Below are 20,634 nucleotides of genomic sequence, written 5' to 3'. Positions count from 1 at the left end.
GTAATTGCCAGATATAACTAGCTTCTGTTTCACACTTTCTTCTGCACTTTTGTTAGCAGGCTTGAAGAAAAATGCCATTGAGTGCTGTTTCTCATTTGTTGTTGTTGCCGCAAGTTTGTCTGTAGGCTGTTTCTAACCATCATTCCCTTGTGGTATTAGCAATAATGCCAATAATGTGCTGCAATGCTAAACATTACTAGCTTAATGTTGAGGTATTTGTTACCACCATCATCTTTCCTTGACTGGATCCAAGGGAATACACTCATTTATTATAGAAATACAGAAAGTCAGGTGGTCTCTGATATAGATGCTATCAGCAGCGGAACAACTTTAGCAGAACGATTGACAATTCATGCAGGCAGTCTGGAGCTGATGAATGAAGGCAACTTGATGCAGACCTCAAATAGAAGTGTGGCACTTAGAGAGGCTTCAAGTCAGAGTGAGAAAGACCATGCCAAAATGGCACAAATTGTGTCAGGTAAACAATGTTAAACTACATCTTGTGGCAGTCAATGGGATTACAGGCCCCAATAACTTACGTTCAGGCGAACTAATGGTAAATGGGTCAAGGTTAAAGTAGGACATCTGTAATGCCTCTTAACAAAAAGAGGCTCTTCACTTAATCAAGATGTAGTATGTTGCATGATAACAATCAGGTATAAGTTACATTAGTTTATTAGACATTGTTACAAAGACTACAAGGTGGCCTAAGAAATGTGGCTTCATTCTACAAAATTCTTAGCTGGTCTACCTTCTCCTCTTCCAGGTCCATATGACATCATCAGATTAGGTGGAATTTATTGCAGTCTCCAACATTAACCCATTCGGTACCATTTACCTTTTACAACAGCCCCTTTATAACATTCAGTGAGGTGTAAAACTCTGCAACCAATGAATGTTGACAGATGTGGATGATTCCATGGTCAAAAAGTTTAGAAGATGATGCAGTCATACAGTAGCCCTTAACTGTCATGCATGACCAGGAACTCCCTTGAAAACAGCTGTATTGTTGAGATATTTTGGTACTGGTAAGGAATTGTGAGTTCTGCGACAGCTTCCACTGGTGTCAAACACAAATTTCCCCAAACTGATTCAATTGCAGAATCAGCAAGGAGGAAGCTATGTTTTTATGGTGAATTGCTGTCAGTGTCCCGGTTAAAGTGGAACAACTGACTGAACTTTGTGAATTGCAACCTAATATATAACTGAGATGCAGTGAATTATGGCACTACATAATAGGCCCTGATGGCAGAATCTGACCTCAAGAAAGATGCTTCAAAGTGATTTACAGTGGCTGACCTACTACAGGCAAGATTTCTACTTTCTATGCAAAATCTCTGCCATTATTTTCCTTCTCTTAGCTCCTACAGTTCCTGAGCGCCTTCTCCTGAACGACAGTCTGACCAACATTCAATGGCTGGGTAAAATGAGTACGGATAGCCTAGGGGCTTGCAGCGTGAAAGATGAAGCTGAGAAAGAAAACCAAGAGCCTCCACCAGAAAGTGCCACTGTGAGTGCTGTTCCTGCCTGTCTGTATTCAATCCTGAGGCATTTCAAAAGCTGTATCATCTCAAAGTATTTGTCATTTCATTCATCTAGTTTACATGCAAGTATTGAGAGGAGGCAGTGGGACTAGAAACAGTAACTGAGTTTTTAAAAGTGGGTGCACAGAATGTAAAGGGAGCAGGAGGCAAATATCATTGAACAGATAAGTTTGGAAAGGAGAGGGATGGGATTAGAGTATAGTGAAAATGTGATGGTAAGGAATGGACTTGCTAATGCCAGAGGCAGCTGTACTAATCAACTCAGTTGTATAAACTAAGAAATCAGAATTCTTTGTATGGGGTATTGGAGACTGGAGGCAGGGGAAAGAGGCAGGGCAATTAGCTATGGCAGAACCACAGTCTGTTCATGTTTTTTAATGAAATCTTGGAGTAATATGAAGAAATTGTAGCATGTTAAAACTTAAATCGGTTGTACACAATCAAGCTCTGAGTGAGTGGGCCAGATATGTTGAAGCTGAGATCAATGTTTTTGGAATCGAGAGGTGAATAGAATGTGGTGAATAATTCATTTGAAAGAAGTGATGAGGAATTAGTGTAGAAGGTTTTACAAATGTTCTGTTTATCTTTGTTTTGATTGGGGCCACTTTTGCTTGGTTTAATTAAAAATAAGGAAAGTAAAATTAACTTTGCCTATATGTAACTAGCTTACACTATCCAAGTTCAAATGGTGGGGCAGTCTAAAAGAAGACCTGCTATGAATCAGTCCTTACTGTAGCTGTCCTAGGACTGACCTGACTAACATTAGAATTCAGTAGTGTGAAAGACCTTGTGTGAATCTATGTCACCTAGCATATATATTTCAAAAAGGAGCTTTTCTTTATATTTTTCCACAGTATTTTGCTTATGTTTACTTTGGACCCTCTCCTTATTATAGCTGGAGTCTGTTCATGAAAGGCCTCCATACTCCTATATGGCCATGATTCAGTTTGCAATAAATAGTACCCAGAGCAAGAGGATGACTCTGAAGGAAATCTACACCTGGATTGAGGATCATTTCCCGTACTTCAAGCATGTTGCCAAACCCGGTTGGAAGGTAATATGAAAATATCTAAATAGATAGCAATGTAAAGGTTGCCACTGAACTTTGGATCAACACTAATATGCATCACAGGATAGAGGAAATCTAGTTCAGTTGCTACTTTTAAAATCTATTACCAGTTCCTAATTTGAGCTGTGTAGGGCATAGGGCACAGAACATCATTTTGGGGAGGTTGAGACCAAAGAGCATGCATCTATTGCCTTGCCAGAATCTTGCATTGCCCAAGGAGTTGGAGAATATCTGCGTCCAGATGGATTTACTGCCATGCAAACAAATATGAAAAGTAAAAATTCATGAAACAGGTGAAGGAGTAAATCAAAAGGCCACTCAGGGCTGCTATAGCATTGTAAAAATTCATGAGTGACCACCGCCATAACTAAAAACCAAAAGAACTGCGGATGCTGTAAATCAGGAACAAAAACAAAGTTGCTGGAAAAGCACAGCAGGTCTGGCAGCATTATGAAGGAGAAAACAAAGTTCAAATTTCGGGTCCGGTGATCCTTCCTCAGAACCACCATAACTAACTTTACTGTCTGATCCCATGTCCATTAACCTCAACAATTTGAGCATTTACAAACCGCTATGGTAGAGAATTGCAAGGATTCTGGACGAAGACATTTCTCCAGAATAATCTATTTTGAGACTGTCCCTCATTCAAAATCGGGCGTGTTTCAATGATATAGCCTTCCATTTTTAATCAACTCTGGAGAGTTTTAATCAATCTCTCTTCAAAGACAAAGAACTCAATTAATGGTAAACTTTTACGGCAGCCCCCACCCCCAACCCGGGCTTCCTTGAGTACAGAAAGCAAAACTGTACACTGCTCCCCGAATTTGTTACTGAGATTGCAGTAAAAATCCCTTTCTTTTGTACTTCAGCACACTTGCAATAAAAGCTGATGAACTATTTCCTTCTTAATTGCTTTCTGTACTTATACGTTACTTTTGTATTTTTTGTAAACATCAATATTTAATAGTTTCTCACCATTTAAACATAATCTTTTTCTATTTTTCCTGGTAAAGTGGTTAAGTTACAAAGAAAATGTAATTTAATCATCAGCAAGGCACACTGAACTTAACCAGTACATTTAACCAAAAATAATATATAGGGTGGAGAATGTTTATCATGATGGTAAGTCTACTTAGTGTGCCTTCTGTTCTAAGCTGTGATTAAATTGTCCTCTGATTTTATTGTTTGTAGTTAACATAATTGGAAGGCGTGCTTTACTGACTCATTTTTTCTATATACTGTTATGGTATATGAGCATTGCTGCACAACCAGCATTTGTTGTACATCCCTAATTACCCATAGTAAGATGGTGATGAGTTGCCTTCTTGAGTTGTTGCAGTTCATTTGGTGTAGGGACGCCCACAGTATTGTTAGGGAGAGAGTTCCAAGATTTTGACCCAGCTATAATGAAGTAACTGTAAGATAGTGTCAAGTCAGGATGGTTTATGGCTTGGAGGAAGCTTGCAGGCAATGGTGTCCCTGTGCATCTGCTGCACTTATTTGTCCTTTTGAGCAGTGGAAGTTTGGAAGGTTCTGTCTAAGCAGCCTTGGTTAGTTGCTGCAGTACTTAGGTCAGATTCACATGACTCCCACTCTAGGAGGGAGTAAGTCTTTAAGGTGGTGGATGGGGTGTCAGTCAAGTGGGCTGCTTTGACCTGGATGGTGTTGAGCTTCTTGAACATGGTTGGGGCTGCACTTATCCAGGCAAGTGGAAAGTATTCTGTTACATTCTAACACGTGTCTTCTAGATGGTTGACAGGCTTTAGGGAGTTAGGAGATGAGTTATTTGTTTTAGGATACACAGCTTCTGACCTGCTGTTGTATCCCCAACATTTATATGGTTGGCCCAGTTTTGTTTCTGGTCAATGGTGATAGCAAGAATTTGCCAATTCACCAGCCTAATGTCCTTATCCTGAATGACAGAATAGTGTTTTTACCTGATCTGACTGAGGTGAAGGGCTCCCAATGGATATTTGCCTGATCTCTGCTTTGTGCTTTCCTGTGATGTGTTGCTAACAATACAATTTATGCAACACTGATTTAGGAGTCTTGATTTTTCTGGGTATATGAAATTAAATTAACAAATTTATTAAAGTTGCCTTTAATAAGGGCTTGAAATCAAAATATTTCAATTTTGAAGGTATTGGTTAAATGTGCTGTAAGGTCTGAAATTTAAAAACTAAAAAATGTGGGATTATCTCAGGTTAGTTCTCAACAATGTTAGCACTTGATGTGTGCTTTACCGCCTGACTGAAATAAAACAAACTGTCCCTTTTTTTCTGCTTTAGGTTGATTCCAAAACAACTAAAATGCAAATTGCAAAGGCCACATCATCCCTAAGTAATTATGTTGCGACTGTTGCTGGAGGAAGAATTATGTTGGTTGATTTTTTTATAACTTATCATGTTTTTTGTTGTGCTGGAAACAATATGTATCCTATTTCAAGAGGAGGTTTTTTTTTAAAAAAAATGTTCAAAAAACCATTTTCTTAATGCCAGATTTTATTAATGCCCCTATGAAGCACTTTGGGACATTTTGTTACGTTGTAAGTGCTATATAAATGCAAATTTTTGTTTTTTACTATTTACCATTGAGCATTTCAGGTTAACAAGCATTATTGTCATGATAGCTAACTTGTGTGTCCCTCTTCCAGAACTCTATTCGGCACAACCTGTCTCTGCATGATATGTTCATACGTCAGACATCTCATAATGGCAAGATATCACACTGGACAATCCGTGCTGAAGCCAACCGCTTTTTGACATTGGATCAGGTTGTTAAGGTGTGTTCTCCGTACATTTTCTAAGAAATAAATCTTTGTGTAGGTTTATGGTTACTAGTCAAGAACTGGATAAATATCAGATTATTCATCTCAATATTCTGATTGAGTTATTCCAGATAGTCACTTCACAGTTTTTTTTTATTATTTTGTCTTATATTCTGCATTGTTGAAGTCAAATGATTATTTCACCATGTAGGATAATAATAACAGATTTATATCTGGAGATTTTCTCTATTATCTTGTGGAGAAGAGTTGAACGGCTTCTTCCTTTTGAATTTTAATTTTAACATTAAGACATTAAAAATTCAGAGTAGAGGTTAATTATGTTGCAATAGAACAGAAAAAGAAGTGCTTGACCCCCATACTTAAAGAAATATCCATTAATTAATATACTCCTATGAGCCATGCTTACCCATCCAAACATAGATCAAAGATGACTTTATAATCAGGATTATTTTGACTGTTCCTTCCAACTCCAGCCTCTCTGCAAAAAGAAATCACATTTTATTATTATCTAATATATTTGAAGCAAATAATACCTGTAAAGCCAGTTCGGTGTAATTGGTAAAGTAGGTTACTCCGACCATGTTCCTGTTATATCAACTTAATGCTCCATACTTCTGGAATTTGAATATCCCAGATTTGTTATCAATGGGGCTTTGTGTGAATACCTCGTGACAGATGTAAGCAAAACAAAGAATGACTGCATCACTGAAGGAGGCCATTCCCTCCCTGAGGCTATTGTGGGTCAACCTACAGCATGTGGACTGCAGAATTTTAAGAAGGCAGCTCACCACCACCTTCTCAAGCACAACTAGAGATGGGCAATAAACGCTAGCCAGCTAGTGATGCCCATGTCCCACGAATGAATATAAAAAAAATTCAGTCAGTCATGTCCATGCGTCTCTCTGCTAAAGCAAGTTAACTCGTACCACTCCCCTGCCCTTGCCCTGTAGTCCAGTAAATATTTTCCTTTCAGGTGCTTTTGAAAGCTGTAATTAATTCTTCAATATACTCTGTCAGGCAATCCATTCCCGATCCTAGCCACTTGCTACGTGAAGATTTTTCCTAATATCACCGGTGGTTCTTCTGCTAAACATGTTAAATCAATGGCACCTTAAATTTGTGCCTTCCAGTTCTCAATCCTTTGAGCATTGGGAACAGCTTTTCTCTATCCACTCAGTCCAGACCCTCTCATTATTTTGAACACCTCTTTCAAATCCCCTTAATTTTCTTGAATGAAAACAACCTCATGCTTTTCAATCTATCCAAGTACCTGAAGTTCTTCATCCCTGAAACTATTCTCATAAATCTCTATGGTATTTACCTGCAGGATAACAATAATTACACTTCAAAGGAACTTCATTGGCTCTAAGGCAATAAGGATGTCATGAGGACTTGAAAAGATTTGTATATCAGTTCTTCTTGATGCTCCTTATAGAAGGAGGTAGATGTATGAATGCAGCATTTATTTACCTCAGTAAAAAAGTTGCTGGGAGGCACTTCATTCCAACACAATGTCAACATATTTTTAAAAAATTATATATGCATTTTAACCTTCACTTCTCATTCTTGGTTGACGTTTCATGCAGTCATCGGATTACAGCCCAACTGACCAAACCCATTGGATCCAAGCAGTGCCTGTGCTGGTCTGTCAACAAGTAAGACCCATATGCTCTTGGCAGCATCTTGTCACCTTTTTGTGCTGATCTCTATTTAGCTGGGCCAGGGAGAAGGAGGCTTTACTATTGTTGATATTTGTACCAGGATATCTATAATTTCAGCTATTATTTCTCTTTGTTGACAGAATCCCATTTTAAAAACTGAATGTATTAATTAATTTCCTTAAACTCTGGGCTTTGTCCCATTGTTGCTTTGAACAATGCTTTATCTATTCTTACAGGTAGATCTTGACTTCATACTCAGGATTGTTTTGCTTGTTTTTTGACTCTGACTTCTCTGGGAAATACAAATGCCACATGATAAGATGAAAGGATCAAGGCTGCAAATGGGTGGGAAAGAATCAACAGAAAAGAATATTAATAGAGAAGCTAAGTGAATAAAAAGAGAAGGGAAATAACAGGTTAAAATATTCCAAAATAAAACAAATGAAAGTCAGGAAATATAATCTTACGGAAAGGACCCAGACAGCACAATGGAAATGATGCAGAGGGTGTAGATCACAGAAGCAAAAATAATATTAAGCCAGGAAAAATATTTGGAACATTCCTTGGGCTATATTTCATACATTAAAGCAAACATATAGGCTAGTGGATGTTTGATGAATTACTGCCTGTAAATTGAACACTTTGTGCAATGTTATAAAATGAATTGATTGCACCTAAACCATGGATTCAACTATTAATGTTCAGTAGCATCAAATATTTATAGTTTAAGAAAGGGTTTCTGTATCATTGTATGTCATCTGGCTCTGCAGAAGGAATGTGCAGTGCATATTTACTAATCTCAAGATAATGAAAATATGCATGGTTTAATATTTTTTGGTTTAATCTGTTCAATTTTAGCAACAAAAGCGAACTGGCAATGCTGAGCTGCCAAAGAGTAATGTCGCTCTCAGCACAGGTACGTGAAAAAGTAGCAGTTCTGATAAAGGTGAACTTAACTTTTGACATACGTTGATTTCAGTGTTATGTTGTAAGCTTAAATTCGAGGAAGTACATGCAGCTGCTGAAAAGACAGGACCATCTGACATTAGCTCTGTGCCATGTTTGGCACTGGTTCACTCTGTATTAAAGAGCTGAATTGTTTTCACTTAACCTCATTTTATTTGGCTTTGTCACACACCCATGTAAGGCTAAAATTCTATAGAACAGACCAACCTATTTTAAGGGGTCCGTTTTCCACTGTAATTTTTTTTTGAACCTGATCAGACATGATGTTACATATCTCCAGGCAGGTGGGACTTAAATCCAGACCTTCTGAGGTACGGGCACTACCACTTCACCATAGTTTTCCATTGTCAATGTACCTGGATTGAGTAATGGCTGATTTAATTATTGTTGTAATATTTAAATGACTGACTTGCTTCCCCAGAATCAATTTTTCATCCACTCCCTCATTCCAACTCTGTTAAAACTAGAAGTGGGCGGTTCAGCTCCTGTTCTAGATTTCATGCATTTCTAGTATGACTTCAAACCACCTATTTTGAATTAAGTTTCAATCAATATTTATGGATTCTTGGGTTTAAATCATGTCCCCATCTCAGTGCTGCAATTTTCAGTTTAATTATATCATTTCAGTTCCTTACCCTTTTGAGCTCAGTTGCTGCTTCCATTGTTATTTTCTGATTTGGAGCTGAATTGGATCAAGTCTCATAACTTTTAACACAAGAGCAGAGATGGTGAGTCACACTTCAATAAACCTACTGGATAAATTGTTTTCATGGCTTTTTTGTACAGAAGTTAATCTGAGAAAGATGAAGCCACTGTTGCCTCGGACTGACTCCTACCTGGTACCCATTCAGTTGCCGGTCAACTCCTCCCTCATCCTGCAGCCATCTCCTCACATCACCCTACCAACAATCCAGGGGCACCGTTCCTCAACTAGCAGCAGTAGCGAGTTGGCCAGGAAGCGCAAGCGTGTTCGGATTGCACCAAAGGTAATTTTCATTCTACTATGGCTCATTCTTCTGGGGCACTCAAGCAATCATCATGTCAGCCATAGCCATTCCCACCTGAATGCACACAGCATTTGCAACAAGGTAGACAACCTAGATGCACAAATAGAAATACATGGGAATGATCTAATTGCCATTACAGAAACATGACTGCATGAGACCAAGACTGGGATCTGAAGATTTCAAGAATATTTGACATTTAAGAAGGATGGACAAGAAAGAAAAGGAGTTGGAGTTGCTATGATAACCAGAGATAGAATCAGTACATTAGTAAGGAAGGATCTTGCGTTGAAGAACAATATGTGGAATTTGTTTTGGTGGAACTAAGAAACAGTAGTTGGCAGCAGACATTGTTGGAGTTGTTTATAGGTCATCAAATTGTAGTGGTAGTGTGGGGCCTGGTATTAATCAAGAGATAAGAAAAGTCTTTAGCTTGGGCAACAGTTATCATGGGTGACTTCAATCTGCATATGGACTGGATAAACCAACTGAGTACCAAAGCTGTGGAGGACAAGTTTCTGGAGTGTTTTAGGGATGGTTTTCTGGAGCAGTATATTGAGCCAACTAGAGGACTGCCATTTTAGATTTAATATTATGTAATGAAAACAGGCTAATTAATAATCTTGCAAAGGAATCTGAGATTAGTGGCCAAAATATAATACAATTTTACATTATGTTTGAAAGTGAGGTAGTTCATTCTGAAACAAGGGTGTGAAATTTGAATAAGGGAAATTATGAAGGTGCGAAGCACAAATTTACTGAGGTGGACTGGGAAAATACATTAAAAGGCATGACTGTACATACAAATGGATAGTCTTTAAAGATTTATGACATGACTTGCAGTAACGATACATTCCTTCAAACTGCAAAACCTCAAAAAAGTCAGTCAACTGTGCCTTACAAAGCAAGTTCAGAATTGTTTAAGACTAAAAGAAAAAGCTTACAAAGTTGCCAACAATAACAACAATTTTGAGGTTTATAGAATGCAATAACAGAATACCAAGAAACTGGAAAGGTAATGGAGAATAGAATATGAATGTGATCTGGTAAAAGCTTAAAATGGGAAGTAAACGTTTTCATAGATAACATAAAAATGAGAACTTGATGGGATGAAAGTTGATAAATCCCTAGAACCTAATAGCCTACACACCAGAGTGTTGAAGGAGGTGGCTACTGAGATAGCCAATGCATTAGTGATTATCTTCCAAAATTCAACAGATTCTGGAATGATTCCCGCAGCTTCCAAGGTAGTAAATGTCACCATACTATTTGAGGAGGGAATGAGAAAGAAAACAGATAAACTCAAACCTGTTAGCTTTGCATTAGTAGTAGAGAAAATGCTAGAATCTTTTGTAAAGGATACAATAAATAGATCCAGCTGATAATGATCTGATTGGCATTGTCAGCAATGGATTTGCAAATCGTAAATCATGTTTGACGAATTTGTTGGCGTTTTCGAAGATGTTATTAATAAAGCCCTGCAACATTGGTTGATTGGCAGAGTGACAAAATGTGAAACGCCGTTCCATAGCACTAGTTCACAGGGTTCACTGAGATGTTCCTTTGGCTTGCCATGACTTTCTGTTCTTTAATGTCCTTTCTCTGGGTTCTTTCACCTCGTTGCTGGAGGCACAGGGTGATTGGTAGACTCACTACAAAGTCTCTTAGTTACTGATCAAAAGCAACAGCTTCCAGCAACTAGAGAAAATAACTGGCTCTTGTCAGGCTTCAGATATTTTATTCCAAAGGGAGAGACACACACACACACACACACAACCTCCCATTCAACAGTCCAAAGTCTCCTCACACCCACAAGCTGTTCATATGCTAAGGAGCCAATCAGGGGGGTTGTTGTCAGGCTGATGACCTTTGGCACCCATGGTTGGTCACAATTGCACAAACCAATGAGAAACTTGTTAGCATCCATATCTCACTGGTTCCATACAGCCTTTAAACATCCTTCTCCCTTTCACCCCTCCACTTCAATCATAGAATCCCTACAGTGTGGAAACTGGCCCTTCAGCCCAACAAGTCCATACCAACCCTCAGAGCATCCCACCCAGATCTAACCCCCTACATAACCCACCTAATCTACACGTCCCTGAACACTACGGGGCAATTCCCCATGGCCAATCCACCTAGCCTGCACATCTTTTGGACTGTGGGAGGAAACCGGAGCACCCAGGGGAAACCCACACAGACACGGGGGAGATGTGCAGACTCCACACAGACAGTCACCCAAGGGTGGAATCGAACCCAGGACCCTGGCGCCGTGAGGCAGTAGTGCTAACCACTGAGCCACCGTGCCACTTGAACAAAGGAGTAGTGTCAACACCACACATAATGAGTTTCAGTAACTTGTTTCAAAAGTGAACAACTCAGTCAACAATGCTTGTTTTTAAAACAGATTTTTTTCAATTTTAGTCCATACTCAAAAATACAGAAAATGAAATGGTGCAATCTTTATAATTTGCCTTACTGATCAGAGACATAAGGATGCTTCTACAAAAAAAAAACTTTTCTGTAATTTAGTTTACTTATTTTGTTGGGAAACCCAGGGAACACTTTATTCTAGGTAAAATATCCAGAAATTCCAGTAATTTGACATTTTCTAGCATAATCAAGGAAAAATTCTTGACTATCCTGAGCCACATCACAATTCCTAGTAGGCTCCGAGGGAGCATGTGTCATCTGTACCACTGCTACAGCTTTAATACCCAGTATTTTTAGAATTCCTTAGCCATTTCTACAATTACATAGGTCTCCCATTTAATTTCTAGCAATTAGCTTCAATATGTCCAGTCTTATTACATTGGAAGCAAATTCTTTAATTGACATCAATTCTTAGTTTTAACCTTTCTCATTTTCTTATTTTGGTGTCCTTCCATTTATTCCCTAAAACTAATACAGTTTCCAACCCATATTTTCTATTCCTCTGATTCCTTGTTGATTCCCATTTGGTAATTTCCCAAATGTGTGAGATATCGTGGCTGACCGCCAGAGCAGCTGCTCTTTGGATTTTTGACATCACACTTCTCTAAACAAGTCCACAAGGTTGCTCAAATACTATTTTGGGAATTTTCCGTAATCATGATTTCCCTCACACACACAATTCTTCTCCAATCATTAAAACCACCGATCCTACAGCATTTCTTTCTGTCATGCATACTCTACAAATGTCTGATTAGATTAGGTTTCTTTATAGTCGTAAATTTACATTGAGCTTCAGGGACCAGACTGCTGTTCACATTTTTAGCTGTACCTGTTAGGGCATTCTGCAATATTAAACACTAAGCATCTTTTAGCCACTTCAACTTCGTAGCCAACTTTCCAAATGGAGTGAAATATCCTTCATCTCTGTACATTTAGGCATGTTAAATTAAGATTTTTACTTGAATCAAATTTCGCAGTGGAATCAGAACTCTCCTTTGAACTATGATCTCTTCTTTTTCCTTTACCCTAAACTTTTCTCTTGCCAACTAATATTTTCTTAACTCTCTCTCCTGCTCTGTATCTCTCTCTCTCTCCCTCTCTATGTCTTTCTTTTGCTGCTGTCTATCTCTCTCTTCTCCTGCTGTCACGCACTCACTGTATGTCACCTCTCGCTTATCTCTTTCTCTTCCTGCTTTCGCTCAATCTTGCTCTCCTCCCACTCTTTTGATACAGGAAACCTTATCAAGAAATCTAGTTCTTGAAGGGACAATTATCCCAGTGTAAAACAGGGCATTTTTTGCCCCACAGGCACATGGACTATCACACTGCGTTTTCAACCACCTAGTCCTCTCCCTCTAAAATTCTATGTTTGCAGCTTTAAAATTCACCTTAACACCAAATAATGGACACTACCTTCAGCTTCCCCCATTAACCCACCTCTGGCTCAATGTTAATTTTTATCTGATTATACCTGTGAAGTGTGCTGAGATGTTTATTTACATTAAAAATGAAAATGTAAAGCAAGATCTTATTTTTCACGAAAAGATTTAACACTGTTCTTGAATGTGGATGATTTCAAAGTATTTAGTCTTTTATGTTTTTTTTAAGGTTCCAAATGAGAGTCTGAGTTGTAATCATCCTGTAACCTCAATAAAGGATTCTGAGAAATTGATGCTGATTCCAACAATCCCTCCAGTTACTGATATTCAAGAGAATTCTGCAACAGCAAAAGCCTGCGAGGTCTCCAAGGAGAGCAGTTCCAGACGAAAACAGAGGCATGTTCTTCAGCCTGTTGAGGAGCCTGTTCTTCTGTTCCCAGAAGCCAGTGAGCCCATAGCAGAGAGTGGACCAGATTTGGGTTTTGTGTCTGGTTTCAATGAATCCAGAACCCTGGAGCAATGCTCAGATTTTGCCAACACCAGCATAGATTATAACTTCAAAACACCCATTAAAGAGAAGCCCCATGATCTGCCTGCCTCCTCCACCCCCAGTAAAGGCACCAGTGAGAGCTCTCCAGTCACTGTAGCAAACAGCTGGAAGATTGCACTGACCCCTTTGAAAAAAGACGACAGCCTATTTGAGTTCAGTCCTGTGAGGACACCATGTGGTTCCTTCCTAACACCATTGCGTAATAACACAGGCAACCTGAGTTTTAGTAGTACACCATTTAAGGACTTTGCTCTCTTTGAGTCACCACGCGAGCTCTTGAACTCCCCAGTTAATGATCTTGCGCCTGACACAGGATCCTCCCCTCTTTCAGAGGGCAATTCCAGAAGATGTTCTCGAGAACTTCAGATAAATACAAACTGTAACACCAAAGCAAACAAGTCTTTGACTGAAGGCTTGGTCTTGGACACTCTCAATGACAGTCTTAGTAAAATATTCCTGGACATTAGCTTCACTGGCCTGGAGGATGAGGACTACGAACTCGGGAAAATGAGTTGGTCAACACTAATTCCAGAACTGAGATAATTCACTTTGTGAGGAGGGGAGTTTTGCTGCTTAGATATTTTTATTCTTGATGTTAAAACCATTTCATGTTCAAGCTGGTGTAGCTATCGAGTCAGAATTAGAAAAATCTTCTTGGACTAAAGCCTTTGGCAATATTTCAGGTTGTTTTTGAAGTCGTCAGTTCCTAGTGTCTGTATCTATAAGTATTTAGTTCCTCACCCAACTGGACTATGCTTACTGTAACTAGATTAATCACTGTTCATTGTTATCCTTTGCACTTGTCTGTGAGTGTCTGCCATACTGTGTATTGATTTGATATATATGTGTGTGTGTATGTGTGCATGCGCGCATGCTGTGTTTGCTGCTGCTTTATCTTCCTGGATACAGGACATTGGGCCACTTTTAAAGGCCTTGAGACCTCCCTAACACTGCATTTCTGATGATAGTCAGCAAATTCCTTGACTTTGACTATAGATTTTCTTATTTCTTGGTGTCTTCTCAGGGAATGTCAGAAAGTTTTGTATATTGTACTTGTAAATATATTTTTAAAAATGTAAAGAGGAAACTATGAAGGGGAATATGAGCCCTGTAATGCATAGGGAGAGGAGAATGTGACTTTCTTAATTTCAGTGAAGGTCTGATCTTAACTGAAGCTTGTTGTCTAGTTAATAAGATATGAGATAATGCAGGCAAGTCATAGTTGATCAGTGTTGATATAAATTGTCCATCTTCGTATCTCAGAGATTGACATTAGTAGTTGCATTTCATACAGCAGCTGGCAGCATTCAGTTCCAGCCCAAGAGTTTTTAACAGAAAATGCTGGAAATTAGTCAGTATCTGACTAGTTAACAATTTGTCAAAGATGCAGTATTTTTCCAGATATTTCATTATTTCAGATTTCTATTTCTTGAAATTTGTTTTTTCTTCATATACTCCAATTCCCAGGAAGAAAGGAACACTTTGTATCTGTATCAGCTTTGTTTTCTGTTGTCAGATATCTGCTCACTGGATCAAGCCCCCTTCTACCTGACCAGTGTAACCACATTATTCTGTGTATTGCTACATAGGTTGCAAATCATCTTGTTAAAAATATTGAAATACTCGCTTAAATGTGCGAAGTTTGGGTTAGGTGTTTTAAACATATGATGTATTCCAGATTAAATGTGGTATTGGTACTGAATGTGAACAGTCCCTTACTGTGACATACTTTAATAAAGTGAACAACAGAATATTGTAATGCCGCACTCTAAAATAGCAGCTACAAATAGTCTTTGAGATGGGGATTTGGAATCTATATTATACTGCAGTTTTAAACTAACCAAGAGCCTTAGGTTGCACCTTGTGCTTCCAAGTTACTTGCCCTTGACTTCCTACTTTGGCAAATAAGAAAATTATCTCTTAGCTAAGGCCTTTACGTAGTTCATTGATCACATCTGTCACCCACTTTTGAATAGTAGATGGTTTATCATATAAACTAATTTAGTAGTTTGGCATCCTGTTGCAGGAATGCATTTCTTTGGGAAACACCAATGGTTCTATCTTCATTTACTATGCTTTAACAGATTTTTTGCTCATCAGTCAATGTCAGGTTTAAGACTTAACAATTAATCCAGCATCAATTGCCATTTGCAGAACAAAGTTCCAAAGTTCTACCAGTGTCTCTTTCCTAATTCACTTCTGAAAAGTTTGTCTCTAAACTTTAGACTATGGTCCCCATCTTAGATTTTATCTATTGTATCTATTCCCCTTAATATTTTGAAAACATTAATCAAATCACCCATATGGATTCTTTTGGAATTTGGAGACTGATATGTGCAATCTTTCCTCGTAATTTAACTTTCCAGTATCATTCCAATAAATTTATGCCTCATTGCTCGAAGTGATATATATCACAGTATGGTGGCCAGAAATGTGGTGTAACCAGAAAGTTGCACAGCTGAAGAACTCTATTCTAGTACAGTTTTATTTTCTTGGCAATTATTTTCTGCACGTTTTGCATTCTGCTTAATATTCTTATTTTATGGATTTGTTGCTCATTATAAATCTCTTATTTACATTTTAATCAGTTTTATTACAGTCTGATTTGGATACCCTTTCTTTCTCTCATGTATATAATATCTTAACTGTACCATGACTTTGCGTGCATTCCACTGTTTACTAAGTGTTTTACTTTTGCCAATATTGGCTTCCTGTCTCCTGATCGAGCTCACTTAAATTAGTCCTCTTCACCTTGACTATTCATTTGATTCAAAAAACAAAATGCTGGAAATGAGAAATAAGAACAACAAATCCTGGAAAAACTCAGCATCTGTGGAGAGAGGAGCAGATTTAAAGGGCATGATTTTACCAATACAATAGAGATCCTCACATCGATCAGAAATGCATTCATAGGTAGCCAATGAAACCTTTCTCCTAATTTTATGGGCAACAGCTCATAAGTGGTTTCTGAGCCCAACTGGAATCACAACAGCCCACAATCAGGAATTGTGACCATGAGAAGGCAACGCAGGAGCCTTGCAGCATTGAGGAGGTACTCTGAAAAATAGTTTTAAAAATGTTTGATGATTCAAGGAAACGCCTTTGAAGAAATAGTGGAGACTGCCCATGGCTCCCTCTAAGGTTCTAAAGAACAACCCCCACCACGCTACAACTGGGTGGCTGCCCTCAATCAGCTGGAAATGGCCTATACTTATTCAAATTGGCTTCCCACCTCCTTGTAGCTGGGAAACCAATCTGCAGGAGCTCCCTACGATTTTACTCATTCCCCACTTTGATTTTATTTTTCTCATTTGTACTTCGATAACTGAAGTTCCCAACTATTACTACTTATAATATTTTTAACTTTGCTGAAATTTACTGCAGATTTACTCCTCTATCTCTTCCCCAGTATCTGTTGTTCTACAGGATACACCCAAAAAAATGCTGTTCTTAAATCGTCTAGCACATCATCCTTCCCAGAACTACAACATTTTCTAGTCATACCATTTTTGCCATCCTATATTTTTTCCTTCTCAATCCCTCTTGAGTATATGAAATGGTCACATGTAGATGCTTCTGTGAAGCAGAGACCAGGAAGGTACTGTGCAGATAAGTTTCACTTTCGTAGCCGGAATGTGAAGCTTCCAATTTCCTTAATTGAGAAAGACTTCCATATTGCCACTCATCATATCTCTATCTGACAAGTTGTGCATGGAGTTTACCAACCTTATTTCTCAATCCCTGTATTTATGTAATCCTGCAGTTGTCTACTTTGCATTTCTCTCCTATTTGATTCCTCCTTTTCTGAATTATAATTTATGTTTTAATGCTGTTTATTTTTACCAGTTGTAAATGCTTCTTGTTTCTTTGACACTTTGCCCTGATTTTCCTCTTCCTGTCCATAAAGTTTTAAGACTTTACCCCACGACACAAACTAACCTTCCTTTTGTGGATAATTATCCCAACCCTGATTAGATGCAACCTGTTTTTTTTTCTGCAAGACGCTCATATCCAAATTGGTCTCAATGCTTTGGGAATCTGAAGCCCTCCCTCCCTTCTGCGTCATTTCACAACATCTACTGCATGCTTCAGATTCTATTAAAAACTCTATCAGTAAATCTGCAATTATTTTCAGTTAAGTCTTGATCTGACTTCTTTCAAGCAAGGTCTGTGAATAAAGGGTTATCTCATACACCTGAAAAATATCTCATATTTTACTGTGCATAAGTTGTCAGGCTGAGAGACAGGTTTTTGAAAGACTCCACATTCTGGTTTGATGTGTCATTAGTGCTAGGCCAAACATCATGCTTTGCTTGTTGCTCTCTAAATGTTTTCATTTACATTTTTTCCTTTCTGAGGAAATGGTGGCCTGTGCATCAAGAGGCAGTTTGGAATTCTTGGGAAGAATGGTTTTCCCTGCACAACCTGTTGGAAGGGTGTGAGCTATAGATTGCATTTGCCGATTATCTATGCATCCTCCAATGCTCAGCCAGTAAAAGTTTTCTTTTCAGAAATTGATACGTGCAGAAGTTTCTGTGCGGATAAGCAACGAGCTTCCCTTTCGTAGAGGGACTTTTTAAAATGCTTAACCAGGCAACTGGTTAAGAGGAGCATTTAGTTCTTGCCAAAGCGATTCAATTACAATGATGCTAGTAGAAAAAGTTAACTGACAGGACAGTTTGTAATCTTTGAATTTTTTGTTATTCCATTTGTGGTGCTTTGGAGGCTTTTCAATACAGTTTGGTATTAATTTTTTTTTTGGTTTTTGTGGTGTGATCATGTCAATGACATCAGGATCAAAACCACTTTGAAATTGTTATCGGTTGCATCGACTGACGAGACTACTGGTTGCCCCCATGCTCCTTACTGCTGCCAATCAGAGATGTATTGGTCTCTGTGCTTAACCAATAGAAATTATATTTTTGAAGGACAGTGTTAACTATGTTTTTTGTAAAAAGAGTTATGATCTGCTTCTGCTTTGCATCCCGACAACGGGCCTATTAGTGTACTACTGAAACTCCTTTCTCTGACTCCACGCAAACCTGAATTTGTAATGGCTATTAGTTTGGCAGTTAAACATCCCCACAGCTGAGTTACTAGATCATGCGACAGCAACAGTAGTTGTAAATTATGAACTATACAGTTTTTCCAGCTTGCAGTTCATGTAAATATTTCAAAATAACCTACTTGTAAATGCTCCAGATTTTCTTAATGCACCTTAATAAAAAGAACGCAATCTGTGCCTCAGACATGTAATTTCAATATAAACAGCCCATTGTGAAACTGTGTGTGCTTGGTACATTGGCTACTGTACAGTGATCAAATGTCAATAAATAAAAACTTTACGTGAATTATATCAATGATTTAGTAGTTTCTGTAGCTATATTGTACTGTACCTTTTCACATATGTACAGTGAGGATTTCACTTCTGTCACCCAGAAAGATATTGCATTATAGAAGAGAAATATCCTCAAAACATTTGTGGTGAAATTAATATCTTTATTGCAACAGTACTCCTTTAGATGTAGGATGCCTGGTTATTTTTTCACCAACATCTCCCTTTAATGTCAGTGGATTAATAACAGAGACCCAGTTAATGCCCTTGGGACATTTGTTCAAATCCTACCATAGCAGCTGGAATTTGACTTCAATAATAAAACAAAAAATGGAAAAGCTAGTCTCAGTGATGGTGAACTTAGCATTGATTATCATTTTGTTAAAAATCCATCTGCTTCCCCCATCCATCCTTTAGGGGAAGGACTCTGCTATCTCTACCTTGTCGAACCTACATGTGACTCTAGGTACACGGCAGTGTGGTTGCCTCAGAATTGCCCTCTGAAATCACAGGATTGTTGATGAGAAGTAGTTTAATTATCATAGTAACCCTGCAAGACAACTAAGGATGGGAAACAAATTCTGGCCTTGCCAATGATGTTTGCATTGCATGAAAGAATAAAACACTTTGTTTCCACAAGACACAAAATTGTTGTAACAATCCAGCCAAAACTAGCTCATAATAATAAAATCATATACAAGTATGAACATAATTCAGAATAGTGTGATCATGGACACAAAAACATTTATTCATTTGAATATTGAACGTTAGTAGTTCAATTATATAATTGACTTTCCAAACACAGGTTAAAGTCTGGAGAAACTGGTGAGAGCTGGATGATTATAGGTCTCTGTAAGTAGCAGCGTTAAATTGGAATAGATAAAAGGCAGGCAAGCAAATATTTTGTTGGAATTAGAAAGTAAATGAGTCCATTAATAGGCAAGAGTTTTATAAGGTGGTAGGAATAGTTAGTTGATTCAAAGTAAGCATCAGGAATGTTTACCACAATAAGACATCTGAATGGGTTAATGACCTGCAAATAAGACTTTTTTAAATTCAGGAATTAAGTAAAAATAACTCATTTATATGCAATGTTTAATGTAAAATATTTTACAAAGGTCTTAAAGATAATATTTGGAAATTAGGTTCTGATCCCACAGATTCAAGTTCATGGAAGGCACCTAATTCTTGTTCTAATATCAAGAAACCAGTACTATAAAACTAACTAATTGGACTCCATAATCCAGCCTCTCTTTCTGTAAGCTCGTGTCTAACAATCTCTGTATCACATAAATATCAATATAAATCAGTCGGGCTGAATGGCCTATTTCTATTCTGTAAAATCATGACACTAATCCAGTAGCTCTGCATTGCTTTAATATTGGCTTATTATTCACTCCTTGCTTACTTAGCCATGATATTAGCAGTCATGTTTTCAGCTTTTGAGATCCTAAGATCTAGGAATTCACTCCCTAAACCCGTCTGCCCCTTCCTGCCTCCCCTTTTAAAACAGTCCTTTAAAGCTGTTTGTTTTACATGGTTTTTCAATCAGACATCCTCATACAGTATATATTTCTTTGGTTTATGCCATTTTTTGTCTAATTACATCCCGATGACGTACCTTACACTATTAATGTCATAAAATGGCCTATATTCAGGTGGCCCCTGGGTAATGCCGTTATTAACAGATATCGCATGGTTCAAAGGAAACATGTTCATGGCGATGGTCTCTAATGTTTCCTAAAGACAGATAAAGTAAAAACCCAAAGTGAAAACAGACCTGAAATTTGGTAAACTCCAAGGGAAATATTTTTGTCAGAAGATTCATGCAAGAGGGTTTGAGGCATCTCAGATAAGTTCTAGAGATAACAAGATGTAGAGCTGGATGAACACAGCAGGCCAAGC

General features: G+C 38.1%; 1 protein-coding gene and 1 long non-coding RNA gene across 3 annotated transcripts in view; one reads left to right on the top strand and one right to left on the bottom strand.

The window, feature by feature from the left end:
- The window catches only part of foxm1 (forkhead box M1), a 32,644-nt gene extending 13,906 nt beyond the window's left edge, over positions 1 to 18,738 (top strand). For both annotated transcript variants that reach the window (XM_048607757.1, XM_020525093.2), the window contains exons 3-9: positions 1,362 to 1,510; positions 2,440 to 2,598; positions 5,267 to 5,395; positions 6,988 to 7,056; positions 7,921 to 7,978; positions 8,815 to 9,014; positions 13,074 to 18,738. In XM_048607757.1, coding sequence (XP_048463714.1) covers positions 1,362 to 1,510; positions 2,440 to 2,598; positions 5,267 to 5,395; positions 6,988 to 7,056; positions 7,921 to 7,978; positions 8,815 to 9,014; positions 13,074 to 13,937 — 1,628 coding nt within the window. In that variant the 3' untranslated portion in view covers positions 13,938 to 18,738. The remainder of the gene's footprint in view (positions 1 to 1,361; positions 1,511 to 2,439; positions 2,599 to 5,266; positions 5,396 to 6,987; positions 7,057 to 7,920; positions 7,979 to 8,814; positions 9,015 to 13,073) is intronic.
- Positions 5,302 to 20,634, bottom strand: part of LOC125485358 — a 32,329-nt gene continuing 16,996 nt past the window's right edge. The window contains exons 2-3 of the long non-coding RNA XR_007264109.1: positions 5,808 to 5,879; positions 5,302 to 5,415 (exon numbers count right to left, since the gene is read on the bottom strand). This is a non-coding gene — a long non-coding RNA (uncharacterized LOC125485358). The remainder of the gene's footprint in view (positions 5,416 to 5,807; positions 5,880 to 20,634) is intronic.

The sequence above is a fragment of the Rhincodon typus genome, chromosome 18, assembly GCF_021869965.1.
Source record: "Rhincodon typus isolate 14 chromosome 18, sRhiTyp1.1, whole genome shotgun sequence".
NCBI classification, from domain to species: domain Eukaryota; kingdom Metazoa; phylum Chordata; class Chondrichthyes; order Orectolobiformes; family Rhincodontidae; genus Rhincodon; species Rhincodon typus.
The sequence above is the reverse complement of the archived record's forward strand: the minus strand, read 5'-3'. Positions and strand labels throughout refer to the sequence as shown.